Source organism: Sapajus apella, unplaced genomic scaffold (assembly GCF_009761245.1).
Source record: "Sapajus apella isolate SASKATOON/1434 unplaced genomic scaffold, GSC_monkey_1.0 scaffold28, whole genome shotgun sequence".
Classification (NCBI taxonomy): Eukaryota; Metazoa; Chordata; class Mammalia; order Primates; family Cebidae; genus Sapajus; species Sapajus apella.
The window spans coordinates 22,716,312-22,740,151 of NW_022436968.1; the positions used below are offsets into that span (position 1 = coordinate 22,716,312).

Genomic DNA, 23,840 nt, shown 5'->3' on the forward strand with positions numbered 1-23,840 from the left:
CAAAGCATTTCAAAAAAGACAATCACAGTGGTAGGTAAAAAGGCAGGAACTATGGTACTTTAGAAGCCAAGGGAGGAAGGGTGGTCAATAGTATTAAATGCTGGTCATTACTGGAATACCCTTCATCCCACATACTTTATTTTTTTCGAGATAGAGTCTTGCTCTGTTGCCCAGGCTAGAGTGCAGTGGTGCAATCTCAGCTCACTGCAACCTCCCCCTTCCAGGTTCAAGCAATTCTCCTGCCTCAGCCTCCTGAGTAGCTGGGACTACAGGCATACGCCACTATGCCTGGCTAATTTTTGTATTTTTAGTAGAGACAGGTTTCACCATATTGGCCAGGCTGGTCTTGAACTCCTGACCTTGTGATCCGCTTGCCTCGACCTCCCAAAGTGCTGGTACTACAGGTGTTAGGAACTGTGCCCAGCCTCCCACATACTTTCATAATCCAAATGCTACACATTGTTCAAGGTTTACATGAAATGCCACCCTTTCTATGAAATAACCACTGATTTTCTTGCTTATATAAATGTAATAAACTCCCTTCTCTGAACTTCCATATTATTTTTTTCTGCACCTATCTTAAGACATTTACCACTTTAAAATGTAAATAAATACAGAGAAGTATATTAGATGACATACGTGTTTTACTTCAACCCCTCTTACCATCAATAATGTCCTCAGTGGCACAAGTACTTTTAAGACCAAAAATAAGATCCTATTATCCATCTTTCTTCTGCTTACTATGTTTAATATGGCAATAACACCTATTATCTTCCCATTTTATTAATGAAAAAACTGAGGCACAAAGAGGTAAATTAAATTGCCATGAATCACACAGCAAGTCGTGGAGCTAGATCTGAATCCAGGCAATTTGGCTTCAGAGCCTGTACTGTTAACCACTTCTGCTTCCCACAAGTGTATTCTTTTTAAAATTTGTTTGTAATTTAAATCTGTTTTCCTCCTACAAAATATTAATACCTTATTTATTTTGAACTTCTGTTGTGCCTCTATCACCATATCGTCACTGAATCCTTGCATTAACTTTTCCCGGGAAAAACAGGGCAAATCTTGACAAAGCTTCACAAGCACAAAATCTCGTAATTTCACATAGCTTTTGGATGGATCTTCCGCTGGATAAATAAAGCAGAACAACATTAACATTTCCTTTACACTCAACAGAATTTCTTCATCACTTGCAATCTCAACATATATGCTAGGCTAGGTAGGCAAATATTCTTAAAAAAAATTATCACATACAAAAGTTCCAACATGAAAAAATTATTCCTTATAAATTATCTTTGTCAAAATAATAAATCCAATCCTCTTGCAAAGACATTTGTATTAAAATTTGTGAATCAAGAGCTACCCATTTCAAATTTAAACTTTTTTTTTCTTTGAGACAGAGTCTCACTCTGTCATTGAAGCTTGAGTGTAGTGGCATGATCATGGCTCGCCACAGTCTCAACCTCCCAGGCTCAGGTGATCCTTCTATTTCAGCCTCCTTAGTAGCTAGGACTACAGGCTCCCGCCACCACACCCAGCTAATTTTTGTGTTTTTTGTAGAGACAGGGTTTCACCATGTTGCCCAGGCTGGTCTCGAACTCTTGGGCTCTAGCAATCCACCCATCTCAGCTTCCCAAAGTGCTAGGATTATAAGCATAAGCCACTGTGCTCGGCCTCAAATTTAAACTTTTTAACTGGCATGATTATCACATGCATCTTAGTTTTGATTCCAATTAAAGTAGCTATATAAATGAGATTTAGATGAACAGGCCAGGCACAGTGGCATACACCTGTAATGCCAGCACTTTGGGAGGCTGAAGGAGGCAGATCACTTGAGGCCAGTGGTTAAGAGACCAGACTGGCCAAGATGACAAAATCCCATCTCTACTAAAAATATAAAAATTAGGCCAGGCACAGTGGCTCATGCCTGTAATCCCAGCACTTTGGGAGGCCAAGGCGGGCAGATCACCTGAGGTCAGAAGTTCAAGACCAGCCTGCTGAAACCCTGACCCTACTAAAAATACAAAAATTTGCCAAGCATGGTGGTGCATGCCTGTAATCTCAGCTAGTCAGGAGGCTGAGGCAGCAGAATTGTTCAAACCCAGGAAGCGGAGGTTTCAGTGAGCTGACATTGCACCATGTACTCCAGCCTGGGCAACAGAGCAAGACTCCGTCTCCAAACCCTCCCCCCCCCAAAATTAGCCAGGTTTGGTGGTGTATACTTGTAATCTCAGCTACCCAGGAGGCTGAAGCATGAAAATCACTTGAGCCTTGGGGGCGGAGTTTGTAGTGAGTAAGCCAAGATTGCACTACTGCACTTCAGCCTGGGTGTCAAAGACTCTGTCTCAAAAAAAAACAAAAACAAACAAACAAAAAAAAAACAGTAAAACAAATAAATCATACAGAAAGGCAAAGGACCCAGAACAGCCAAAACAGTATTTAAAAAGAACAAGCTGGGTGCTGTGGCTCATGCCTGTAATCCCAGCACTCTGGGAGGTCAAGGCAGGCAGATCATGAGGTAAGGAGTTTGAGACCAGCCTGGCCAATATGGTGAAACCCCGTCTCTACTAAAAATATAAAAATTAGCTGGGCGTGGTGGCAGGCAGACCATGAGGTAAGGAGTTTGAGTCCAGCCTGGTCAATATGGTGAAACCTCATCTCTACTAAAAATATAAAAATTAGCTGGGCGTGGTGGCAGGCAGATCATGAGGTAAGGAGTTTGAGACCAGCCTGGCCAATATGGTGAAACCCCGTCTCTACTAAAAATATAAAAATTAGCTGGGCATGGTGGCAGGCACCTGCAATCTGAGCTACTTGGGAGGCTGAGGCAGGAGAACTGCTTGAATCCGGGAGGCAGAGGTTGCAGTAAGCTGAAGTTGTGCCACTGCACTCCAGCCTGGGCAACAGAGCAACACTCTGTCTCAAAAAAAAAAAAAAAAAAAAAAGGAAGAAAAAGAACAAAACTTGGAGGATTCACATTTTCTGATTTCAAAACTTATTTCAAACCTACAATAATCAAGACCATGTGGCACTGGCATTAAGGACAGACATATACATAAATGGAAGCGAACTGACAGTCCAGAAGTACAACCATAGATTTATGGTCAATTAATCTTGGAGAGGGACGCAAGACAATTCAATGGGGGAAAGAAGAGTCTTTTTAACAAATGGTGATGGGACAACTGGATCTCTATTATCAAAAGAATAAAGTTGGATCCCCTTTCCTCACACCATACATAAAAATAAACAAAAACTGATCATAATCCCATATTTAAGAGGTAAAACTATAAAACTCTCAGAATAAAACACAGGAGTAAATTTTCATGACCTTTGGTTAGACAATGGTTTCTTGGAATGAGATCAAAGCATAAAACAAAAGAAAAAATAAACTAAGCGATATTAAAATTTTAAATTCTTGTATTTCAAATGATACCAATAAGAAAATGAAAAAAATAACATACAGAATGGGAAACTATTTGCAAATCATGTATCTAATAAAGGACTTGTATCTAGACTATAAAAACTCTTAAACTTTGGTAAGAAAAAGACAACCCAACTAAAACATGGGCAAAGGATCTAAATTGACATTTATCAAGAAGATATATACAACTGGATAATAAGCACATAGAAATATGCACAACCTCCCTAGTCACAGGAAATGTGAATCAAAACCACAATGATATACCACTTCATACCTACGAGGATGGCTAGAATTAAAAACACAGTAACAAGTATTCATGAGGATGTGGAGAAATTGAAACCCTGATACACTGGTAATGGAAATGTAAAATGGGGTAGCCACTTTGGAAAACAGTCTGGTGATTCCTCAAAAAGTTAAACATAGTTACCGTATTTCCCATAATTTCCAGTCTTAGGTATATACCCAAGAGATACAAAAACACAGGTCCACCTAAAAATTTGTATATGACTGTTCAGAGTAGCATTAGTCATTCATAAGAGCCAAAAAGGGGAAACAATCTAAAATGTTCAACTGACCAACGAATAAATAAAATGATATAACCACACAATGGAGTATTATTTGGCAATAAGAAGTATTGGTATATGCTTTAAGAATGTACCTTGAAAACATTATGCTATGTGAAAGAAACTAGTCATATACTGTATGATTCCAATGTCAGAATAGGCAAATTCATAGAGACAGAAAGTAGATTAGTGGTTGCCTAAGGATGGGCGTCGAGGGAAGGAAAGGAGTGCTAATGGGGATTTCTTTTGGGGGTTCTTTTTGGGGGAAAAGAATATTCCAAAATTAGATTATTCACTAGAGCCTGGTGGTTCACACCTGTAATCCCAGCACCTTGGAAGGCGGAGGTGGACAGATTTCTTGAGGCTAGGAGTTCGAGGCCAGCCTGCCCAACATGGCAAAACACCGTCTCTACTAGAAATACAAAAATTAGCCGGGTGTGGTAGCACATGCCTATAATCCCAGCTATTCAGGAGGCTGAGGCATGAGGGTTGCCTGAACCCAGGAGGCAGAGGTTGCAGTGAGCCACACTACTACACTCCAGCCTGGGTGACAGAGCGAGACTGTTTCAAACAAAAAGATTATGGTGATGGTTGTGCTATAAATATCATCTTAAAACTGTCTACTTTAAGTGAATGAACTGTATGGTATGTTAATTGTATACCAATAAAGCAATTTTTTTAAAAAAAGCCTGAGACAGGGTAATGTCTTATGTCCAAGAAACACACTGATTCATTCAACTTATATATAGTAAATACCTTTTTTATGCATCTATGCAACAGTTAATTATTAACATCATATGCATGTAGTTATTAAGTGCTATTTGACTATGACTTTAAAATAAGTAAGAACTGAAATCAAGTTCCAGCATCAGTTTGGGATGAAATTATGATCTACTAAGAATGGAGACTGTTAGGTAATTTGTCACCCTATTTCATTCTTCAGTCTTTCCCACTTTCAGCTGCATCATCCAGTTAAACAAGCCACCCAGGAACCTGCAGGACATTTACTTCTGCTGTCTGCTTCCACCAGTACTTTTGTCAACTAATAACCTTTTTTAACTCATTCTTCTTACCTATTCTCCCCTGCTTTATAAAATATTAACTGAACTCTGACACCACCCTATATTAAAATTGTTCAAGCATATAAGAGAGGAGACAAACAGAAAAAAATGTTTGGAGATAATGGTAAAAAAAACTTCCCAAATGTGATGAAAAACACTAGTCAACACATCTAGGAAGCTCAAACTTCTAACTAGGAAAAACATAAAGAATTGCACACCCAAACATATCATAATCAAACGGTCAAAAGTGAGAGAAACAGAAAGAGAAAAGCAGCAAGAGAAAAATGACTCATTAGAAACCAAGAAGGTCAGAAGTCAGTGGGATGACACATATTCAAAGTATCGACAGGAGAAAGAAAACCTATCAACCAAGAATTCTGTATCTAGCAAAACTATCCTTCAAAATAAAGGTGAAATAAAGATGATATTCTCAGAAAACCAAAGACTCAGGAAATCTGCTGTTAGCAGTCCTGCCCAAAAGAAATATTAAAGAACTCCTTCAGGCTAAAAGAACATGGCACTACTGAAATCCACATGAAGAAATTAAGAATACTCATAAACATATATAAAAAAGTTAATATAAGTTATTTGTCTCTTTTCTTCTCTCAGCTAATTTAGAAGACAATTACATAGGCCGGGTGCATGGTGCCTCACACTTGTAATACCAGCATTTTGGGAGGCCGAGACGGGCATATCACTTGAGGTCAGGAGTTTGAGACCAGCCTGGCCAACATGGTGAAACCCCATCTCTACTAAAAATACAAAAAAATAGCCTGGCGTGGTAGCAGGCACCTGTAATCCCAGCTAATCAGGATGCTGAGGCAGGAGAATTGTTTGAACCAGGGAGGTGGAGGTTGCAGTGAGCCGAGATTTCACCACTACACTCCAGCCTGGGTAACAAGAGCAAAATTCCGTCTCAAACAAACAAAAAAGACAATTACATAAAACAATAATTATAAAACAGTGTAATATATAAAGATGTGGCCAGGGACAGTGACTCATGCCTGTAATCCCAGCATTTTAGGAGACCAAAGCAGGCAGATTGCTTGAGCTCAGGAGTTTGAGACCAGCCTGGGCAAAATGGCAAAAGTCTGTCTCTACAAAAAATACAAAATTTTAGCCAGGCTTGGTCGCATGTGCCTGAAGTCCGAGCTACTTGGGAGACTAAGGCAGGAGAAATGCTTGAAATGGGGAGGCAGAGGTTGTAGGGAGCCCAGATTATACCACTGCACTCCAGGCTGGGCAATAAGGAGTAAAACCCTGCCTTAAAAAAAAAAAAAAAAAAAAAAAAACTAGGACTACTGGTGTGTACCAACACACCCTGCTAATTCTTTATTCTTTCTTTCTTTCTTTTTTTTTTTTTAAAAGAGATGATTTCTTGCTATGTTGCCTAGACTGGTCTAAAACCCCTGGCCTCAAGTGATTCTCCCTCTTCTGCATTAGTCAAAAATTACAGGCATTAGTCACTAAGCCTAGCCTAAGAAAATAAAAAAAGTAAGTTAAGAAAACCAACAAATGAATTGAAATGGTCCACTAGAAAATATTATTTAACCCAAAAGAAGGCAGTGGAAAAGAAACAAAATAACAAAAAGGGTTGGGTACGGTGGCTCACACCTGTAATCCCAGCACTTGGAGAGGCCAATGCAGGAGGATTACCTGAAAGTGTGGTATCATACAACTGTAGTCCCAGCTACTCAGTAGGTTGAGACGGGAGGACAGTTGAGCCCAGGAGTTTGAGGCTGCAGTAAGCCGTGATCATGACACTGGACTTCAGACTCTGACAGAGTAAGACCCTGTCCCCACTCCCCACAAAAAGAAATGAGACATATAGAAAACAAACAGCAAAATGGCAGGCCTAATTCCAAGCACAGTAATAATTACATTAAATGTATGTCTATTAAGATCTTCTAATCAAAAGGCAAAGATTGTCAGACTGAATTTTAAAAGATCTGACTATATGCGGTCCACAAGAGAAACATTTTAGATTCAAAATGCATCGGTTCCAAGTTTAATGATAAAAAAAGATGACCATGCGTTATGGCTCATGCCTGTAATCTCAGCACTTTGGGAGGCCAAGGAGGGTGTATCACCTGAAGTCAGAAGTTTCAGACCAGCCTGACCAACATGGTGAAACCCTGGCTCTACTAAAAATATGAAAATGAGCTGGGTGTGGTGGTGGGAACCTGTAATCTCAGCTACTTGAGAGGCTGAATCAGTTGAACCTGGGAGGTGGAGGTTGCAGTGAGCCTAGACTGTGCCACTGCACTCCAGCCTGGGTGAGAGAGTGAGACTTCATATGAAAAAAAAATTAATAATACATACACACACACACACAAACACACATATACACATACCATGCAAACAATATGCAAGCTACAGTAGCTACGTTAATATCAGGCAAACAGAGTTTAAGGCCAGATGCAGTGGCTCACGCCTATAATTCCAACACTTTGGGAGGCCAAGGCTGGTAGATCGCTTCAGCTCAGGAGTTTGAGACCAGCCTGGGCAACATGGCAAAACCCTGTCTCTATTTTTTTTTTTTTTTAAAAGAGTTTAAGACAAAAAATGGCACATTTTGTAATGACAAAAAAAGTTCATTCATCAGGAAGATAGTACAATTATAAACATATGCACAACTAACAACAGAGCCCCAAAATACATAAAGAAAAAACTGACAGAATTAAAGGGAAAAATAGATAATTCAACAGAAATAGTGTGAAAGTTCAATACTGCACTCTCAATAACGGATAGAACAATTAGAAAATTGGCAAAGATACAGAAGGCTTGAACGGCACTATCAACCAACTTGGCCCAATTGATATTTATAGAACATTCTACCGAATGACAGCAAAATACATGTTCTTTATGAGTATACAAGGAATATTCATCCAGGAAAGACTTCATGTTAGGCCAGGGATCAATAAACTATGATGGCCCATGGGCCAATCTTGCCCGTGGCCTGTTTTTGTATGGCATGTGAACTAAGAATGGTTTCTAAAGGGTTAAGACGACAACAACAACAACAACAAACAAGAGTATGCAACAGAGACTGTGTCTAGCTTGCAAAGCACAAAATACTATCCATCCTTAAAAAGTTTCCTGACCCCTAAGTCTGAACATAAAACAAAACTCAGTAAATGAAAACGGGCTGGGCGTGGTGGCTCATACCCATGATCCTTGCACTTTGGGAGGCCAAGACAGGAGGGTTGCTTGAGCCCAGGAGTTCCAGACCAGCCTGGGCAACACGGCAAAACCCCATTTCTTCAAAAAATTTAAAAATTATCTGGGGGTGATGGCCCAACGACTTGGGAGGCTGAGGCAGGAGGATCACTTGAGGCCAGGAGGTTGAGGCTACAGTGAGCCATGACTGTGGCACTGCACTCTAATGTGAGCGACAGAGCAAGACCCTGCCTCAAAAGATAGAGATAGGGAAGTAGGTAGGTAGGTGGGTAGATAGATAAATAGAGAGACAAACAGAATAAATGAAAAAGGTTCACTGGAAGGTAATGTAAAAATTAAATATAAAATAATCATATAAATAAATGAAAAAGGATCAAAGTCATACAAAAACATATTCTTTAACAACAGTGGAATTAAATTCAAACTTTACAGAAGGAAACATGGGAATCCACATTATTTGGAAACTTAACAACAGGCTTTTAAAAACCCGTGGATCAAAAAAGAAATTACAAGGAAAATTAAAAAATATTTTGAACTGAATGAAAAAGAAAACACACAGCTAAATCAATGCTTATATTTACATATAAATGTATATGATGTGTAAATATTTAGCTACTTAAATGTCTGTATTAGAGAAGAAAGGCCAGGCATGGTGGCTCACACCTGTAATCTCTGCGCTTTAGGAGGGGGAGGTGGGCAGATCATTTGAGGCCAGGAGTTCATGACCAGCCCGGCCAACAAGGCAAAACCCTGTCTCTACCAAAAATACAAAAATGAGCTGAGTGCAGTGGCACATGCCTGTAGCCCCAGCTGCTCAGGAGGCTGAGGCATGAGAATCACTTGAGCCTGGGAGGAGAAGGTTGCACCACTACACTCCTGGGCAACAGAGTGAGACTCTGTCTAAAAAAAAAGAAAAAAGGAGAAAGACATCAAATCAATAACCTAAGATTCAATCTTAACTAGAAAAGGGCAAATTAAACCCAAGGCAATAAGAAGCAACATTAATAAGTGTAGAAATCAGTGAAAAAGAAAACAAAATAGACAAGTTCACATAAACACAAAGTTGGTTCTTTGAAATGATCAATAAACTGACAAACCTTTAGTCAGAATGACAGAAGAAAAAAAAGAAAAAACAAAATTTACCAAAATCAGGCATGGAAGGGGTATTCCTACCAACTTTACAGAAATTAAATATGCCATGAACTTTATGCCAACAAATTAGACAACTTAGATGAAATGGCTTCTAGAAAGACACAAATTACCAAAATGACTCAAAAAGTAAATGACTATGTAAACTGACTATAACAAAGACATTTAATTACTAAAAATCTTCCCAGAAAGACAAGTCTACAACCAGATGACTTTACTGGTAAATTCCATGAAACATCTGAAGAAGAAATAATGACAATCCTTCACAAAGTATTCTAAAAAACAGAGGAAAGAAGCCAGGCCCGTGGTGGCTTATGCCTGTAATCTCAGCACTTTGGGAGGCCGAGGTGGGCGGATTGCCTGGGATCAGGCATTCAAGACCAGCCTGGCCAACATGTTCATGAAACCCCACCTCTACTAAAAATACAAAAATTAGCCGGGGGTGGTGGTGCAGGTCTGCAGTCCCAGCTACTCGGGAGGCTGAGGCAGGAGAATTACTTGAACCTGGGAAGCGGAGGTCGCAGAGAGCCAAGATCACGTTATTGCGCTCCAGCCTGGGCTACAGAGTGAGACTCCACCTCCATTAAAAAAAGAAAGAAAGAAAATAGAGGAAACACTTTCCACCTCATTCTATGAGGCCAGAGTTACCCTGACACTAAGGAGCTAAGACAAAAACTACAAATAAATATCCTTCATGAATATAAATACAAATGTCCTCAAGAAATATTAGCAACAAAATATGGCAATATATAAAATAAATTACATACCAGAACTAAATGGGATTTATATTAGAAGTGCAAAGTTGGTTTAACATCCAAAAAAATCAAATGATGTAACACACCATATTAACAAAATAAATAAGAAAAACTCAACAGATGCAGAACAAAGTACTGGACAGAATCCAACATCGATTCATGATAAAAATGCTCAACAATCTAGAAATAGAAGAGAACTGCCTCAATTTCATAATGAACACATATGAAAGCTATAGCTAACATCACCCACAATGGTGAAAGACCAAATGCTTTCCCTCTAAAACTGGGAGCAAGGCATGTCTGCTTTCACAATTTCTAGTCACCATTTTATTGGAGTTCTCAGCTAACCAATCAGGTAAGAAAAAGAAAGAAAATGCATCTGACTGCAAAGGAAGAAGTAGAAACGTCTTTATTTACAGACAATGTGATTCTGTATGTGGAAAATCCTAACCAAAAAACTACAACTAATAAACAAGTTCAGCAAGGGTGCAAGATAGAAGATCAATATATAAAAATCAACTGTATTTCTACATACTAAAAAACAATCGATGATCCAAAAGCGAAATTAAGAAAATAATCTCATTCCCAACAGTGTCGAAAAGAATATTTACAAATAAAGTTAACAAAAGTAATGCAAAACTTACATATTAAAAATGACACTGTTGAGAAAAGTTTTACAAGATCCAACAAAACGGAGATCCTTCCTTCCTTCCCCTTCCTTCCTCCCTCCCTTTCTTTCTCTTTCTTTCTTCTTTCCTTCTTTCTTTCTCTCTCTCTTTTCTCTCTCTCTCTCTCTCTCTCTCTTTCTTTTTGAGACAGGGTCTCACTCACCCAGGCTGCAATGCAGTGTATGATCTTAGCTCACTGCAACCTTGACCTCCTGAGCTCAAGTGATCTTCCCAGCTCAGCCTCCTGAGTAGCTGGGCCCACAGGTACTTGCCACCATGCCTGGCTAACTTTTGTATATTTTGTAGAGATGGGGTTTCCCCATATTGCCTAGGCTGGTCTTGAACTACTGGGCTCAAGTGATCCATCTGATGCTGCCTCCCAAAGTTCTGGGATTGCACGTGCAAGCCACCATGTCTAGCTGAAGACATTTCATATTAATGGATTCGAGCAGTGGTCTCCAACCTTTTTGGTACCAGAAGTGCCAAAAATCTCTAGCACCAGGAACTGATTTTGCAGACGACAATTTTTCCCTGGGGGTGAGGGGAACAAAAAAGGGGTGGTTTCTGGATGAAACTGTTTTACCTCTGAATAATACAGTCATCAGGCATTAGTTAGATTTGACCTGTATGTTCACATGCGCAGTTCACTATAGGATTTGTGCTCCTATGAGAATCTAATGCCACCACTGATCTGACAGGATGTAGAGCTCAGGCAGTAATGCTCGTTCACCCACCAATCACCTCCTGCTGTGTGGCCCGGTCCTAACAGGTCCTTGACCAGTACCAGTCCGTGGCCCAGGGTTTCGGGACCCTTGGATTAGAGGATTCTAAATTGGTAAAATGGGAATTTTCTTCAAATTAATTACAGATTCAGTACAATCCCTATCAAGACTCAAGGGACTTTTTTTGGGGGGGGGGCAGTAATTGGTGAGCTTATCCTAAAATTTTTATGGAAATGCAAGGGACCTTGTATAACCAAAATAATTTTGAAAAAGAACAAAGTTGGAGGACTTTCAAGACTCATATATGGTTGAGATGCTGCTTTGCCAGAGCCTCTGTGCCTAAAGGAAGGAGAAAGGGAGGCCACAAAGGCTAAGCAAGGTAGTGCATATTCCCCAAGCAGATCAGTGCACAGCTCCAAGTTGAAAAGCAGAAGGCCAGACAAGGAAGAAGAAGAGTGGAGAATGGAGGTTGTAGGTAACCTACAGCCTGTAAAAAGAAGAAATTTCTAGCATCAGGCAAGAGATTGCCTGAGAATGAAGATTATAGGGAACCATTCCCCACACTCTATCCATGGGTACCCTGAGTTACGTGGCGACAAAGGAACGAGACAAAAGATCAATAGTGAAAGTGAGACCAGGGACCATCACTTTTTACTGGAGGCAGCAAAGGCCCTGAATGCTGGTTTCCACAATATTTATTGAACACAATCACTTTTATCTATAGTGCAGGTGGCAGGGTGAATTGGTGAAGAGAGGCTGTGCATCAAACATAAAATTGACAGCAGTGGCGCTTTATGTGAGTTTCTCACGAGCTAAATGCATATGCTTATCAATAGACAACGCAGCTGGTAGAAGCGGGCTCAGCAAGGACATGTCTGGTTATGTTCCAGTGCTTCAAGGGAGTGTTATGTCCTTGGGCACTATGTTTAGAATATCAGAGCTTAGGACACTCTGCACTTGGGAACATGCTGGCATAGAGAGACCTTCCTCCCCAGAGGCCTCTGTGGCCTTCCGCAGTTTATTGTTCCTGATTTCTTTTATATATTACTTACAACCAGTTTATGTTATACGTTACTTATAACCAGTTTATGTAGGCAAACTGTAAACCCTTCCACCATTGCTGCTTCCCCCAACAGAAAATCACTAACTGCTGGCAAAAGTACAAAGCCATAGAACATGAAGAACCCCAATTGGGTGCCGTAGTTAACCAGAAAGGTCACACAACTGAATCTGGGCAGGCCAAAGAAGATTTCAAGAAAAGAAGACATTAAGAAAGCAAAAGAGCACGACATGAAATTGCATTTAGCTGGGAAGACAGAGCAGGTGATTATCTGAAAATAGCAGGAGAAAGCCAAGAGGAAGAAAGAGAGGAAAGCAAAAGATGATTCACCTTTGTCAGGAAAGTGAATGCAGTCACTCTCCTTGAAGAAGTAAGCATGGACTGTAAGAGGAGATATCAGGAACTGGGCCATGCTGCCAAAACCTCTGCTATGCCTTGCCCACTGTGCCGTCGCCACTGCAGCAGCCCTTCACAGCTAGGAGACCCCACAGCCTGAGGCCTGGTGGGGCTGGGGAAGGGCACCTGCTATCTTTGAGACAGAAAGATGCTAGGCCAGGCCCAGTTGCTCACGCCTGTAATCCCTTGCTTTGGGAGGCCGAGGCAGGAGGACAGCTGGAGCCCAGGAGTTCAAGACCAGCCTAGGTAACATAGTAAGACCCTATCTCTACAGAAAATGCTTTAAAAATTAGCCAGGTATGGTGGCATGTGCCTATAGTCCCAGCTACTTGGGAGGCTGAGGCAAGAGCTTTGCTTAAGACCAGGAGTTCAGTGATAGCAGTGAGCTATCACTTCATTGCACTCCAGCCTGCGTGACAGGGCAGCACCCTGTCTCAAACACCACCCCTACCTCCCTCAAAAAGGAAAAACCCCAGAAAGATGTAGATAGCATTTCATATGTAACCATTTGAATGTTTTTAAAAAACCTGTTTTTAGAGTTCAGAAACCTGGTGGGCAGCCTAGAGGAGTGCCTTAGAAGGTACGATAAGAAGAGGTTCCATTTGTCAGGCAGATTACACATTAGCGGGTGGTTATGCCAGGGGTCAGCCACTGATGAGTTTGCAACATGCAGCCCCAGTGTGTGTTGATTGGGTGCTCATGCAGACAGGGGCTGTCCTTTGGGATCCTGTACTCCTGTGCCCCTGAGGGTCATGGCTCATGCCAAGCCAGTCCACTCTGCGACCTCCATCTCTACCCTTCCTTGTCGCATTCCCACCTGCCTGGCCAAGGCTAGGATCCATTTTTATTTTATTTTATTTTTTTTTTTTTGAGACGGAGTTTCGCTCTTGTTACCCAGGCTGGAGTGCAATGGCGCAATCTCGGCTCACCGCAACCTCCACCTCCTGGGTTCAGGCAATTCTCCTGCCTCAGCCTCCTGAGTAGCTGGGATTACAGGCACGCACCACCATGCCCAGCTAATTTTTTGTATTTTTAGTAGAGACGGGGTTTCACCATGTTGACCAGGATGGTCTCGATCTCTTGACCTCGTGATCCACCCGCCTCGGCCTCCCAAAGTGCTGGGATTACAGGCGTGAGCCACCGCGCCCGGCTAGGATCCATTTTTAACTCTACATCATCAAGCATTTCAAGAAACTTCTGTATACCTTGCAGTACCCAGACAAAACATGTTCCACAAATTCAACTCATATATTTGGCAGATTAAACTTGACATTATCATTTTTTAAAAAACAAGAAAAAATATAAAGTTATATCAACCTAACCATGACAGTTTGGTACTGGCATAAGGGTAGACATATAGATCATTAGAGAGTCCAGGAATAAATCTTCACATTTATGGTCAACTGATTTTCAAGAAAAGTACCAAGGCAATTCAATGAAGAAAGATTCTCTGTTTAACAAACAGTGCCAGGACAGCTGGATATCCACACGTAAGAAGATGAATTGAGATACTTACCTCACATCATACATAACAATTTATTCAAAATGGATCAAGGAGCTCAATGGAGGTTGGATGTAGGGATAGAAACTGACTACAAATGGACATAAGGGAGCTTTTCAGTGATGGAAATGTTCTAAAACAGGCAGATTTACTAAAACCCACTGAACTGTACATTTAAAATGAGTGAATTTTATGGTCTAGAAATTGTATCTTAACAAAGTGGTTTTAATTAAAAACTCTACTAAAGACAAACTCTTAAGCAAGTATCTGTTGTGAAACATTTTTTAAAGTACTAACAGATGAGGTACCAGCTTATCCAACATCACTTTTTCCAAGTCTACTTCTTTCTAAACTGGTTTAGAAAAATAACTGCATTGCTAATATTGATTTTAAATAACATTTAGTGTATGTGTTTATGGCTGTGTGTGTGTGTGTTTTTTTTTTTTTTTTGGTGACAGAGTCTTGCTCTGTTGCCAGGCTGGGGTGCAGTGGCATGATCTCGGCTCACTGCAACCTCCACCTCCCAGGTTCAAGTAATTCTTCTGCCTCAGGCTCCTAAGTAGCTGGGACTACAGGTACGTGCCACCATGCCCAGCTAATTTTTGTATTTTTAACAGAGATGGGGTTTCACCATGTTGGCCAGGATGGTCTTGATCTCTTGACCTCGTTATCCGCCTGCCTCAGCCCCCTAAGTATGTGTGTATTTTTTTAAGACATGGTCTCACTCTGTCCCCCCAGCTGAAATGCAATGGTTTAGTAATCACAGCTCACTGAAGCCTTGACCTCCTGGGCTCTAATGATCCTCCCATTTTAGCCCCCCAAGTAGTTGGCTGGGACCACCGGTGTGTGCCACCATATCCAGCTAATTAAAAAAATTTTTTTGTAGAGACAGGATCTCCCTATGTTGCCCAGGCTGGTCTTGAACCCCTGAGCTCAAGCAACCCTCCAGCTCAGCCTCCCAAACTGCTGGGATTACAGGCATGAGCCACTGTACCCAGCTGAGTGAAAATTTAAGTAACTTATATACCCTCAGAAAAGTTTAGCAAATAAGTATCATAAGAAAATAAGTTATAGCTCAGAAAAACTACTCAGGCCACATTCTTTTTTTTTTTTTTTTTTTTTTGAGATGGAGTCTTGCTCTGTAGCCCAGGCTAGAGTACAATGGCACGATCTTGGTTCACTGCAACCTCCGCCTCCCAGGTCCTGGTTCAAGCAATTCTCCTGCCTCAGCCTCCCGAGTAGCTGGGATTATAGGCACACGACGCCATGCCCAGCTAATTTTTGTATTTTTAGTAGAGACAGGGTTGGTTTCGATCTCTTGACCTCGTGATCTGCCTGCCTTGGCCTCCCAAAGTGCTGGAATTATAGGCGTGAGCCACTGCACCCAGCCACATTCTTACCAGAAATTTTCACATAAATCAAAAAACAATGCAAAAAATTTCCAGTTTTAAATAAGCCATTATAGATTGAATATAAGGAACCAAGTCACCACTCAATCTTTAAGCCCTTTGAAAGTGTTGGTCTGAAACGAACTTAAAATGATGACACCCAGTAATTTACAACATCTTTCCTTTGTTTCTATGCTACAAAGATAAGCAATTATTTAAAGATAAAATTTTCTTGAATTTAAATCTGTGATACGTAGGATCAAAAACTGAGTTTTTTCCAAATTTAATACATCATCTAGCAATCATTGTTTAAAAGCTTCTCTGGGCTGGGCACGGTGGCTCACACCTGTAATCCCAGCACTTTGGGAGGCAGAGGCAGGCGGATTACGAGGTCAAGAGACTGGGACCATCCTGGCTAACATGGTGAAACCCCATCTCTACTAAAAAAATACAAATATTAGCTGGGCATGGTTGTGTGCACCTATAGTCCCAGCTGCGTGGGAGGCTGAGGCAGGAGAATTGCTTGAACCCAGGAGGTGGAGGTTGCAGTGAGCTGAGATCACACCACTGCACTCCAGCCTGGCGACAAAGCAAGACTCTGTCTCAAAAAAAAAAAAAAAAAAAAAAAAAAAAGCTTGTCCATGTTAATGATAGAAAAATCATATGCTAAAGAGAAATTAGATAACAGCACAATCACCTAAGTATAAACAATTCACATAATATTCTAAAAAGCTATATGGCACATCCCAGAAGAATAAAGGACAAATATAATTGGCTCTTAATGTACTAATGATAAATAATAATACTGACTGTATCCTAGCCCAGAATTGATTTCTATGGCCAAATGCAACTCCTTTCAGAAGTCCAGAGGAAACAAATAACTGATTCTATTTATAAAGTTATACAACTGAGATGTATTCAAATGCTGTATATCTTAAGAGAATGACATCCTCAAAAGGCGGATGATATATAAGGAATTGTCTGCCAGTACTCTGCCTTAAAATTCAGTGCAAAAAAAATGAAAATGATTGGTAATTATACCACAAACAACTATCCATCAGATGTAATCAACTCAGGCCATCTACATGAAGTTTCATTTATTATTAGATCTAGCTATATGCCAAGTAAGCAAAAGGTCAGTTCAATATAAAAAAGATTCTGGATTGCAAAGGGAGATCAAGAGCCTGCAAAAGACCCACAAAGCTAAAAAACACACAGAATAATGGAGAGACAGGCAACTAAATGACAGAAGAGTAGAAAAATCTCCAATTTATTTTGTTTTTTTAAGGACTAGGTATGGAAATCTAGGAGAAATAAATATTTTAATGAGAACAGCTGATAAGGCATTTTTAGTATTTTTAAATGCTGAGAAATGTTAATGCTGAAAATAAAGGCCAATACCCAGTTGTCAAATTCAGAAGTCCTTTAGCATGTTTAGTCTTTTCTTTTTAGAGACTTCAGTTTCTAATGAATAACACCAATGAATAAAGGCTACCATTATTGATGACTCTTCACTGAGACTGAAGAAATAAAATTCTTTATCTGCTAATTGGTGCTAAGTATCAAGGACTTTATTGGTTGGAGTAGACAGAAGAAAGTGGTTAAGAGGCTTCAGAGAAACAACTCCTGCTGGCACATTACCCACTAGAGTAGACAAAGACTACTTATGTGAACTCCACATTAAAATCGCCAAAAATGTTCCTTCATGTAACACCAAGTCTACACTCTGTAAGTTAATAAAAGCTAAACAATTTTCAGCTCAACTGAAAGAAGGGACATAGTCTGTATTATGTTTCTACAATTTTATAAGTCACTAAGCTAATGAAGTTGTCATTTAAACAATTTGTAACTTTGTTATAAACTAAGTTTAGTAACTACTTATATCCCCTGAGTTTCCAGCCCATTTAACAGTAGCAGGAAAGTCAGATGAAAAGATAATTCACCTCTATAAATGTGGAACTCCCTTTTGAAAACAACATGCTTTCCCCCTCCACTTTATTATTCTACAGATCAATGTTTTGAAGCAACTTCAATTTTATTTACCATGGATTACTAGTCTGTCTAAAAAAGGAAGAAACAATCTGCTTACTACCCTGTTTATGTAGCTGTTGGTCTCACATTCAGTTTTTTGGGTTTTTTTTGGGGGGGGGGGATGGGAGGTAGCATCTTTAAACAAAAGTGCATGTTAAATATTATAGCTTGTAACAAAGATGTATCCAAACTCAAACTCGTAAGATTAATAAATTTTAATACTAATTTGCATGTAACTATCTGGTAAAGTATTTTTCATGAAAAGAAAAAGGTACCTTTCAGTTTAATCAGCAGTTTTATGAACAAATTTGGAAGTTAGAAAATAACAAAACAAAAATGTTCCTTGGGTCACTTTGTTTTTTGGTGGCTCACACTTTAACATACTATCATCTGAAACTCCATCTAACAATGCCTTCTCCTTTTAAAGAGTCCAGTCGAGTTAAGTTGTCTTTCCTTCTCCTAAGCATTCTATTCATAATACTACTTATATGGCTAATCCATACTGAAAGACATTTCCCAAACAAATAGACCTACATTTCACCTTATCTACTACTGATGTGAGGGCATGCATTTTAGGAATATAAAAGACACCCTTTAGAAAATGTGGGTTCTATTCACCAAGTATTTACATTGTCTTTTTTTTCTCAGTAAAGTTTAGAATATTCTGCCCCTTCATGTAAATTAAAGCACAGGTTGCCTCTAAATAATGCAACTGTTTGCCAAATAAAGGGAACAAGTAAGTTATACCATACTTTCAACGTATTTATGCCTGACCAAGATTTTCCCGTATATATTCAGCTCATTATCTTCAATTTGTTCCATTAAGCACTTTACAGTTAGGGATGTAACCCAATCCCCACAAAGGTTTATGATCCAAAACATAAACTTAAGCCATCTTTAGATAGTTCCAAAAGCACCCTAGAAAAATGCTGCTGTTTAAAATAGGTATTTCTGACAAAAATAAATCAGTAAGAAGAGATTTTTAGAAAGGCTCTTTTAGTGACAAATCAAATTTTACATACCTGTAATATCAAGAACTGTAGGAAATTCAGTGTAGTATCTATGAACTGTTTCAAGAAGTTGAGCACCATGGCCTTGACCTTGAAATGGAGTCAAAATCAGCATCTGACTACAGTAAAGAAATTATTTTAAAATTAAAATGTCATAACACGACAAGTTTAAAACTTACAAATCACTATACTATTACAAACATTTTAAAGTTTGTGTGATCTTTTTTCAATCTACCTTTGAGATACCCAAAAATTATCGAGATACTCAAAATTAGTTTAATCTTCTACTGTTTCAAAGGGAACAATGACATAAATCAGTACATAGCCAATGAATAATAGTGATTTTTTTTTTAAACAAATCAACACTATTATAACAAGTATTGGAAACTTCAGCAGTTCCTTCTTCTGAAATAAAAGACAAGGCACGTGTTATACTGCCAATTACCTTACACGTGGCCGGGTTTTGTCTGGGTATACATAGTAATTATAGACTGTCATGTAGCCTACGGTCGCAAAGAGCGTAGCTCCATCCTTATTATACTTCTCAAATCTGCAGATAAAACAGAAAGCCAAGCAGGTCAATTACAGTCGCGCTCCCATGCAGTGTCCATTTTCTTTTCCATTCTCTGACTGAATTTTCAGTGTCAGCAAGCTACTCTGTGAGGGCCCAATGGGTACACCTGCTATGTTCTGAATGTACAATTCACTTAATTGGTGTGCAGCAACTTGGATAAATCAGACCTCTTTACATCACTTCAGTGCACTTGCCTATTATAAAGATGAATAGGTGGCAAGTAAAAGAAAACACAGGCAAAGCTCATTTTACTGTTTAAGCCTACATTCAGGGCCCTAACGGACAACAGCATTTAATTCAGCTCTATTCTCAAGGTCTCCCAAAGCATAATGAAGGAAAACTCAAGCCTCATAAACAATAGTTTTTCTTTCCTGGGAAAAATATCATTATACTGTCCCAATAATTGGGCTGCCACAATTAAAATGCTGGCTTTGTGGAGGTAATAAGGTCTACTGTTGCTTTAGAACTGTACTTACACTAGAAAGTAGTGCCATCTTTCATCATCCACGTCAATAAAGCTAGCAGTTTCAATAAACCACATCAAAAAGGTCTGAAGCCTTTCATGATATTCTCGAAAGCCTCTACATGTCATGTCAGCCTAGGGAAAAAGCCAGGAAAAGTCAGGTGAAACTCATCACAAAGGTAAGTGAAAGTCTGCAGAACACTAAATTATCCTGTGGGAAAATGTTTAGAAGTCTCAGATTAAGATGTGGACACACAAAACAGATCTGTGTTTATAATGCTGATAAAAACTTGTTTACTGCAGTTAGAATAAATCACTGAAAATAACAAAATTACATGCAGGTTTCAGACAAATAGAATAACTTTACTCAAGAAATATTTAGATTTATCTTTACCTTATATATCTGAAAGGTAAAGTTTTCTCCTCCTGTTGGACTGAGAACTGAGTAGGTATGAAGTAAGGTTCCAAATGGCTTGAAATCAACTTCCTTTTCCAGTAAAGAAAGAAAATCATTCGTATTTGTACAAAATCCAGGTGGAATGATTTGTCTAATTTTGCCCTCAACATCATCTGCCTAAAGAATAGAGGATATAAAAAATTAATAACAAATTCTACTTTTGAATATGGTTAATTTCTTTAAAATTGACAAAACCAATACAAATTACAAAACTTTGGTTGAAAACTAAAGACGCAAACACACACTGAACTGGAAAAGGATGAGCTTCTTGTGCACAAACTAGCATCACACAAAACTGAGATGAGCATAACATAAAAGTAAGAGAAGGCAGGTGGGCAAGTAGCCTGATACCAAGTACAATAATAAAGGCGATGCTATTGACGTTTCCGTTATGTAGAAAATGCTGACTATATCCCTTCATGACAATCTGAACTGGCCAAGGAAAAAGGTTGCTTATTATCTTATGTGTCAAAGAAATCATATTATCCAAGACATGAAAAGATCACCAGCAGTAGTGAGGTGAGGCTAGAGTCTGACCAAATAGCAATCTCACAATGCACAAGTACATGAGTCACAATTCCCTCATATGCCAAACTCAAACTAAGATGATAATTTTAAAATATACCTACTTAGAAAATAACATAAATTATAGGAATAGATATCATTCTTTCATCCTTAGAATGTGATACAATTCTTATAGACCTGGATTTGTGACAGTAAAAAAGAGTCAAGACTGGACAACAAAACTAAACTCAGAGATTAAAATTACCCTCGTTAAACAACCTCGATCAACGTTATCAGCTGAGCAGACTTCATAATCCTTTTCAAAATCCCAAAAGACCACTTGATTGAATACATTTACTACTTCTCTTTAACCATGAATATTTGATGAAGTCTTACAATAAAGTATTGCTGCTTCTCACCAGGCAATAAAACTTAATGAATTGGTCTCAACTTAACAAAACCGTATCCTTCAATACAGTCCCTAAAAGCCTGACATTACATTCAACAAAATGAGCCTGTATTCTATTCAAACTTTTTTCTGAACAATGAGGCCAGGTTTTTACTTAATGGAGTTTGCCGTGAGTTCAGCTGTAATGTTTGTATTGTATCTATTTCCACAAGGACTGACACAAGAACACTTTGTGTTAACTTACTAAGCAGCTCTTTCATACCGTTTACATGCATGATGGGTATTAGTTCTAAACCAAGACCCTTGCTACTTAGCATTCAAAACAGGGAAATTAAGATGCTTAGGACAAAATACACTACAAAAGGCTAATACAACATGCTACTAATTCCTGTCCTTTCAACCATCTTTTAACTAAGTAGAAGCAATGCACCTGCAGATGAATAGTACTTTATTATGATTCAGTTACATTTTAGGATAGAGAACCAGGGATGAAGTTTATCACAAACAAGTTTCATTTTCAATGCTCTGGTGCCACCAACATTTATATATAATTTGTTTATAGCTATAAAAAAGAGCTATTATTTAAAATATACCTCTTCAGCATTTTGCTCAACAGTTTATTTCTAATATGTACATCAGTCCTTGCAACTCATTCACACTCTAGATCAAACAAACTGCATTTCATAAAACTGTTTTTGCTTATATTTTTAAAGTACTATTTGATAAATATTTTTCCTTGAAATTGCTAGCTAATGTGAAGAGGCCATCTTAAGCATATTTTATAGAATCAGTGCAATTTCAACAACTACTAAGGAATCTGTCATAATGAGGGATGGTTGTAATAGGTGTGTTGTGTGGCAATTAAAATCCAAAGCAATGATAAGTAAAGCAGTATAGTATAATGTTAGTTCAGGTGTTTAAAACGTCAAGCAAAACTACTTTTAAACAAAGATATTTATAATCCATCAGTTTAAAAATCATTTTAAGATTTTCATAGTATGTATAATTTTTTTTTTTTTTTTTTTTTTTTTGAGACAGAGTTTCGCTCTTGTTACCCAGGCTGGAGTGCAATGGCGTGATCTCGGCTCACCGCAACCTCCGCCTCCTGGGTTCAGGCAATTCCCCTGCTTCAGCCTCCTGAGTAGCTGGGATTACAGGCATGCACCACCATGCCCAGCTAATGTTTTGTATTTTTAGTAGAGACGGGGTTTCACTATGTTGACCAGGATGGTCTCGATCTCTTGACCTTGTGATCCACCCGCCTCGGCCTCCCAAAGTGCTGGGATTACAGGCTTGAGCCACCGCGCCCGGCCTCGCAAATCTCTTTACACATCTTGTATCAAATCTACTTCAAAGATTTCTCAGAAACTCTAAGTTTCAAATAGCACTTTTGGTAGAGGGCAGAACAACCAAAAGGTCTGAGCCCGACAAAGTTGAAAAAAAGTTGGTTAGTTTTCAGCCTTCAAAGGATACCTATTTACTGTAATACATATCTTCAAATAAAATATTTTGCTTTGTGTAAGTTTACACATTAAGAATTTTTTCAGGGAAAAGGGGCAATTTTAAAGCAAGGAATCTTTATATATTTATATACATATAAGTATTTATGTACATATATAAATATGTATCTGATAGTCTTACATAAAATATACAACTTAAAACCAAATAGCTCTTCAACCTAGAATTTAGAACTCTGCTTCACTAAAGGGAAAATGTCTTCATTTCTCTATTAAATGGATTCTGCTTTAAGACAAAAAATCCTGACTACCATGTCTTAGAGATCTGTAGCCTTTTCTCAAATATACAATTTAGTTCAATTTAAAATATTCGTTTTTCACTTTGGATTACTGATCAGATAATAAAATCAGCACAAGAGCAAAACCCCATTTAATCACTGTTAACTGAATAGTGTTAAAAATGAATAGAAACTTTTTAGTTCCAATGTTGGTGGTTAAAACTTGAGAATCTATTTCTGAAGATCACTGAAAAATTCTCTGGTCTTCCAGAACATTATTCTAAACTTCAATTAAAATTACATAGAAGTACAGAAGGGGTAAGAAATTTAGCTGACTAGACAGACCAGGGAACTAGAATTTAAAAAAAAATAACAACGACAACAACAAAAAAAACAGGCTGGGCATGGTGGCTCACACCTATAAGGGAGGCCAAGATGGGTGCATCACCTGAGGTCAGGAGTTTGAGACCAGCCTGGCCAACATGGTGAAACCCTCTCTCTACTAAAAAATACAAAAATTAGCCAGGTGTGGTAGCATGCACCTGTAATCACAGCTACTTGGGAAGCTGAGGCAGGAGAATCACTTAAACCAGGGAGGTGGAGGTTGTAGTGAGCCAAGATCACACCACTGCACTCCAGCCTGGGTGACAGAGCAAGACTCTGTCTCAAAAAAAGAAACCAGAATACAAGCTGATGTTTAATTAACAAAGACATCTCTTAGGAACAGTTTCCCAACACCTGGCAATTTCTTTTTAAAAAGGAAAGTGTAAAAGTAACTATTCTAAGGTCT

The 23,840-nt window shown here is 38.9% G+C and overlaps 2 protein-coding genes across 2 annotated transcripts in view; one reads left to right on the top strand and one right to left on the bottom strand.

Moving 5' to 3' along the window:
- SLC25A12 (solute carrier family 25 member 12) overlaps positions 1-23,840 on the top strand; it is a 237,288-nt gene that overhangs the window by 26,653 nt on the left and 186,795 nt on the right. The window lies entirely within an intron of this gene.
- Positions 1-23,840, bottom strand: part of HAT1 (histone acetyltransferase 1) — a 78,412-nt gene that overhangs the window by 8,910 nt on the left and 45,662 nt on the right. Inside the window, exons 5-9 of the mRNA XM_032292961.1 lie at positions 20,340-20,519; positions 19,959-20,080; positions 19,354-19,458; positions 18,921-19,027; positions 979-1,130 (exon numbers count right to left, since the gene is read on the bottom strand). Coding sequence (XP_032148852.1) covers positions 979-1,130; positions 18,921-19,027; positions 19,354-19,458; positions 19,959-20,080; positions 20,340-20,519 — 666 coding nt within the window. The remainder of the gene's footprint in view (positions 1-978; positions 1,131-18,920; positions 19,028-19,353; positions 19,459-19,958; positions 20,081-20,339; positions 20,520-23,840) is intronic.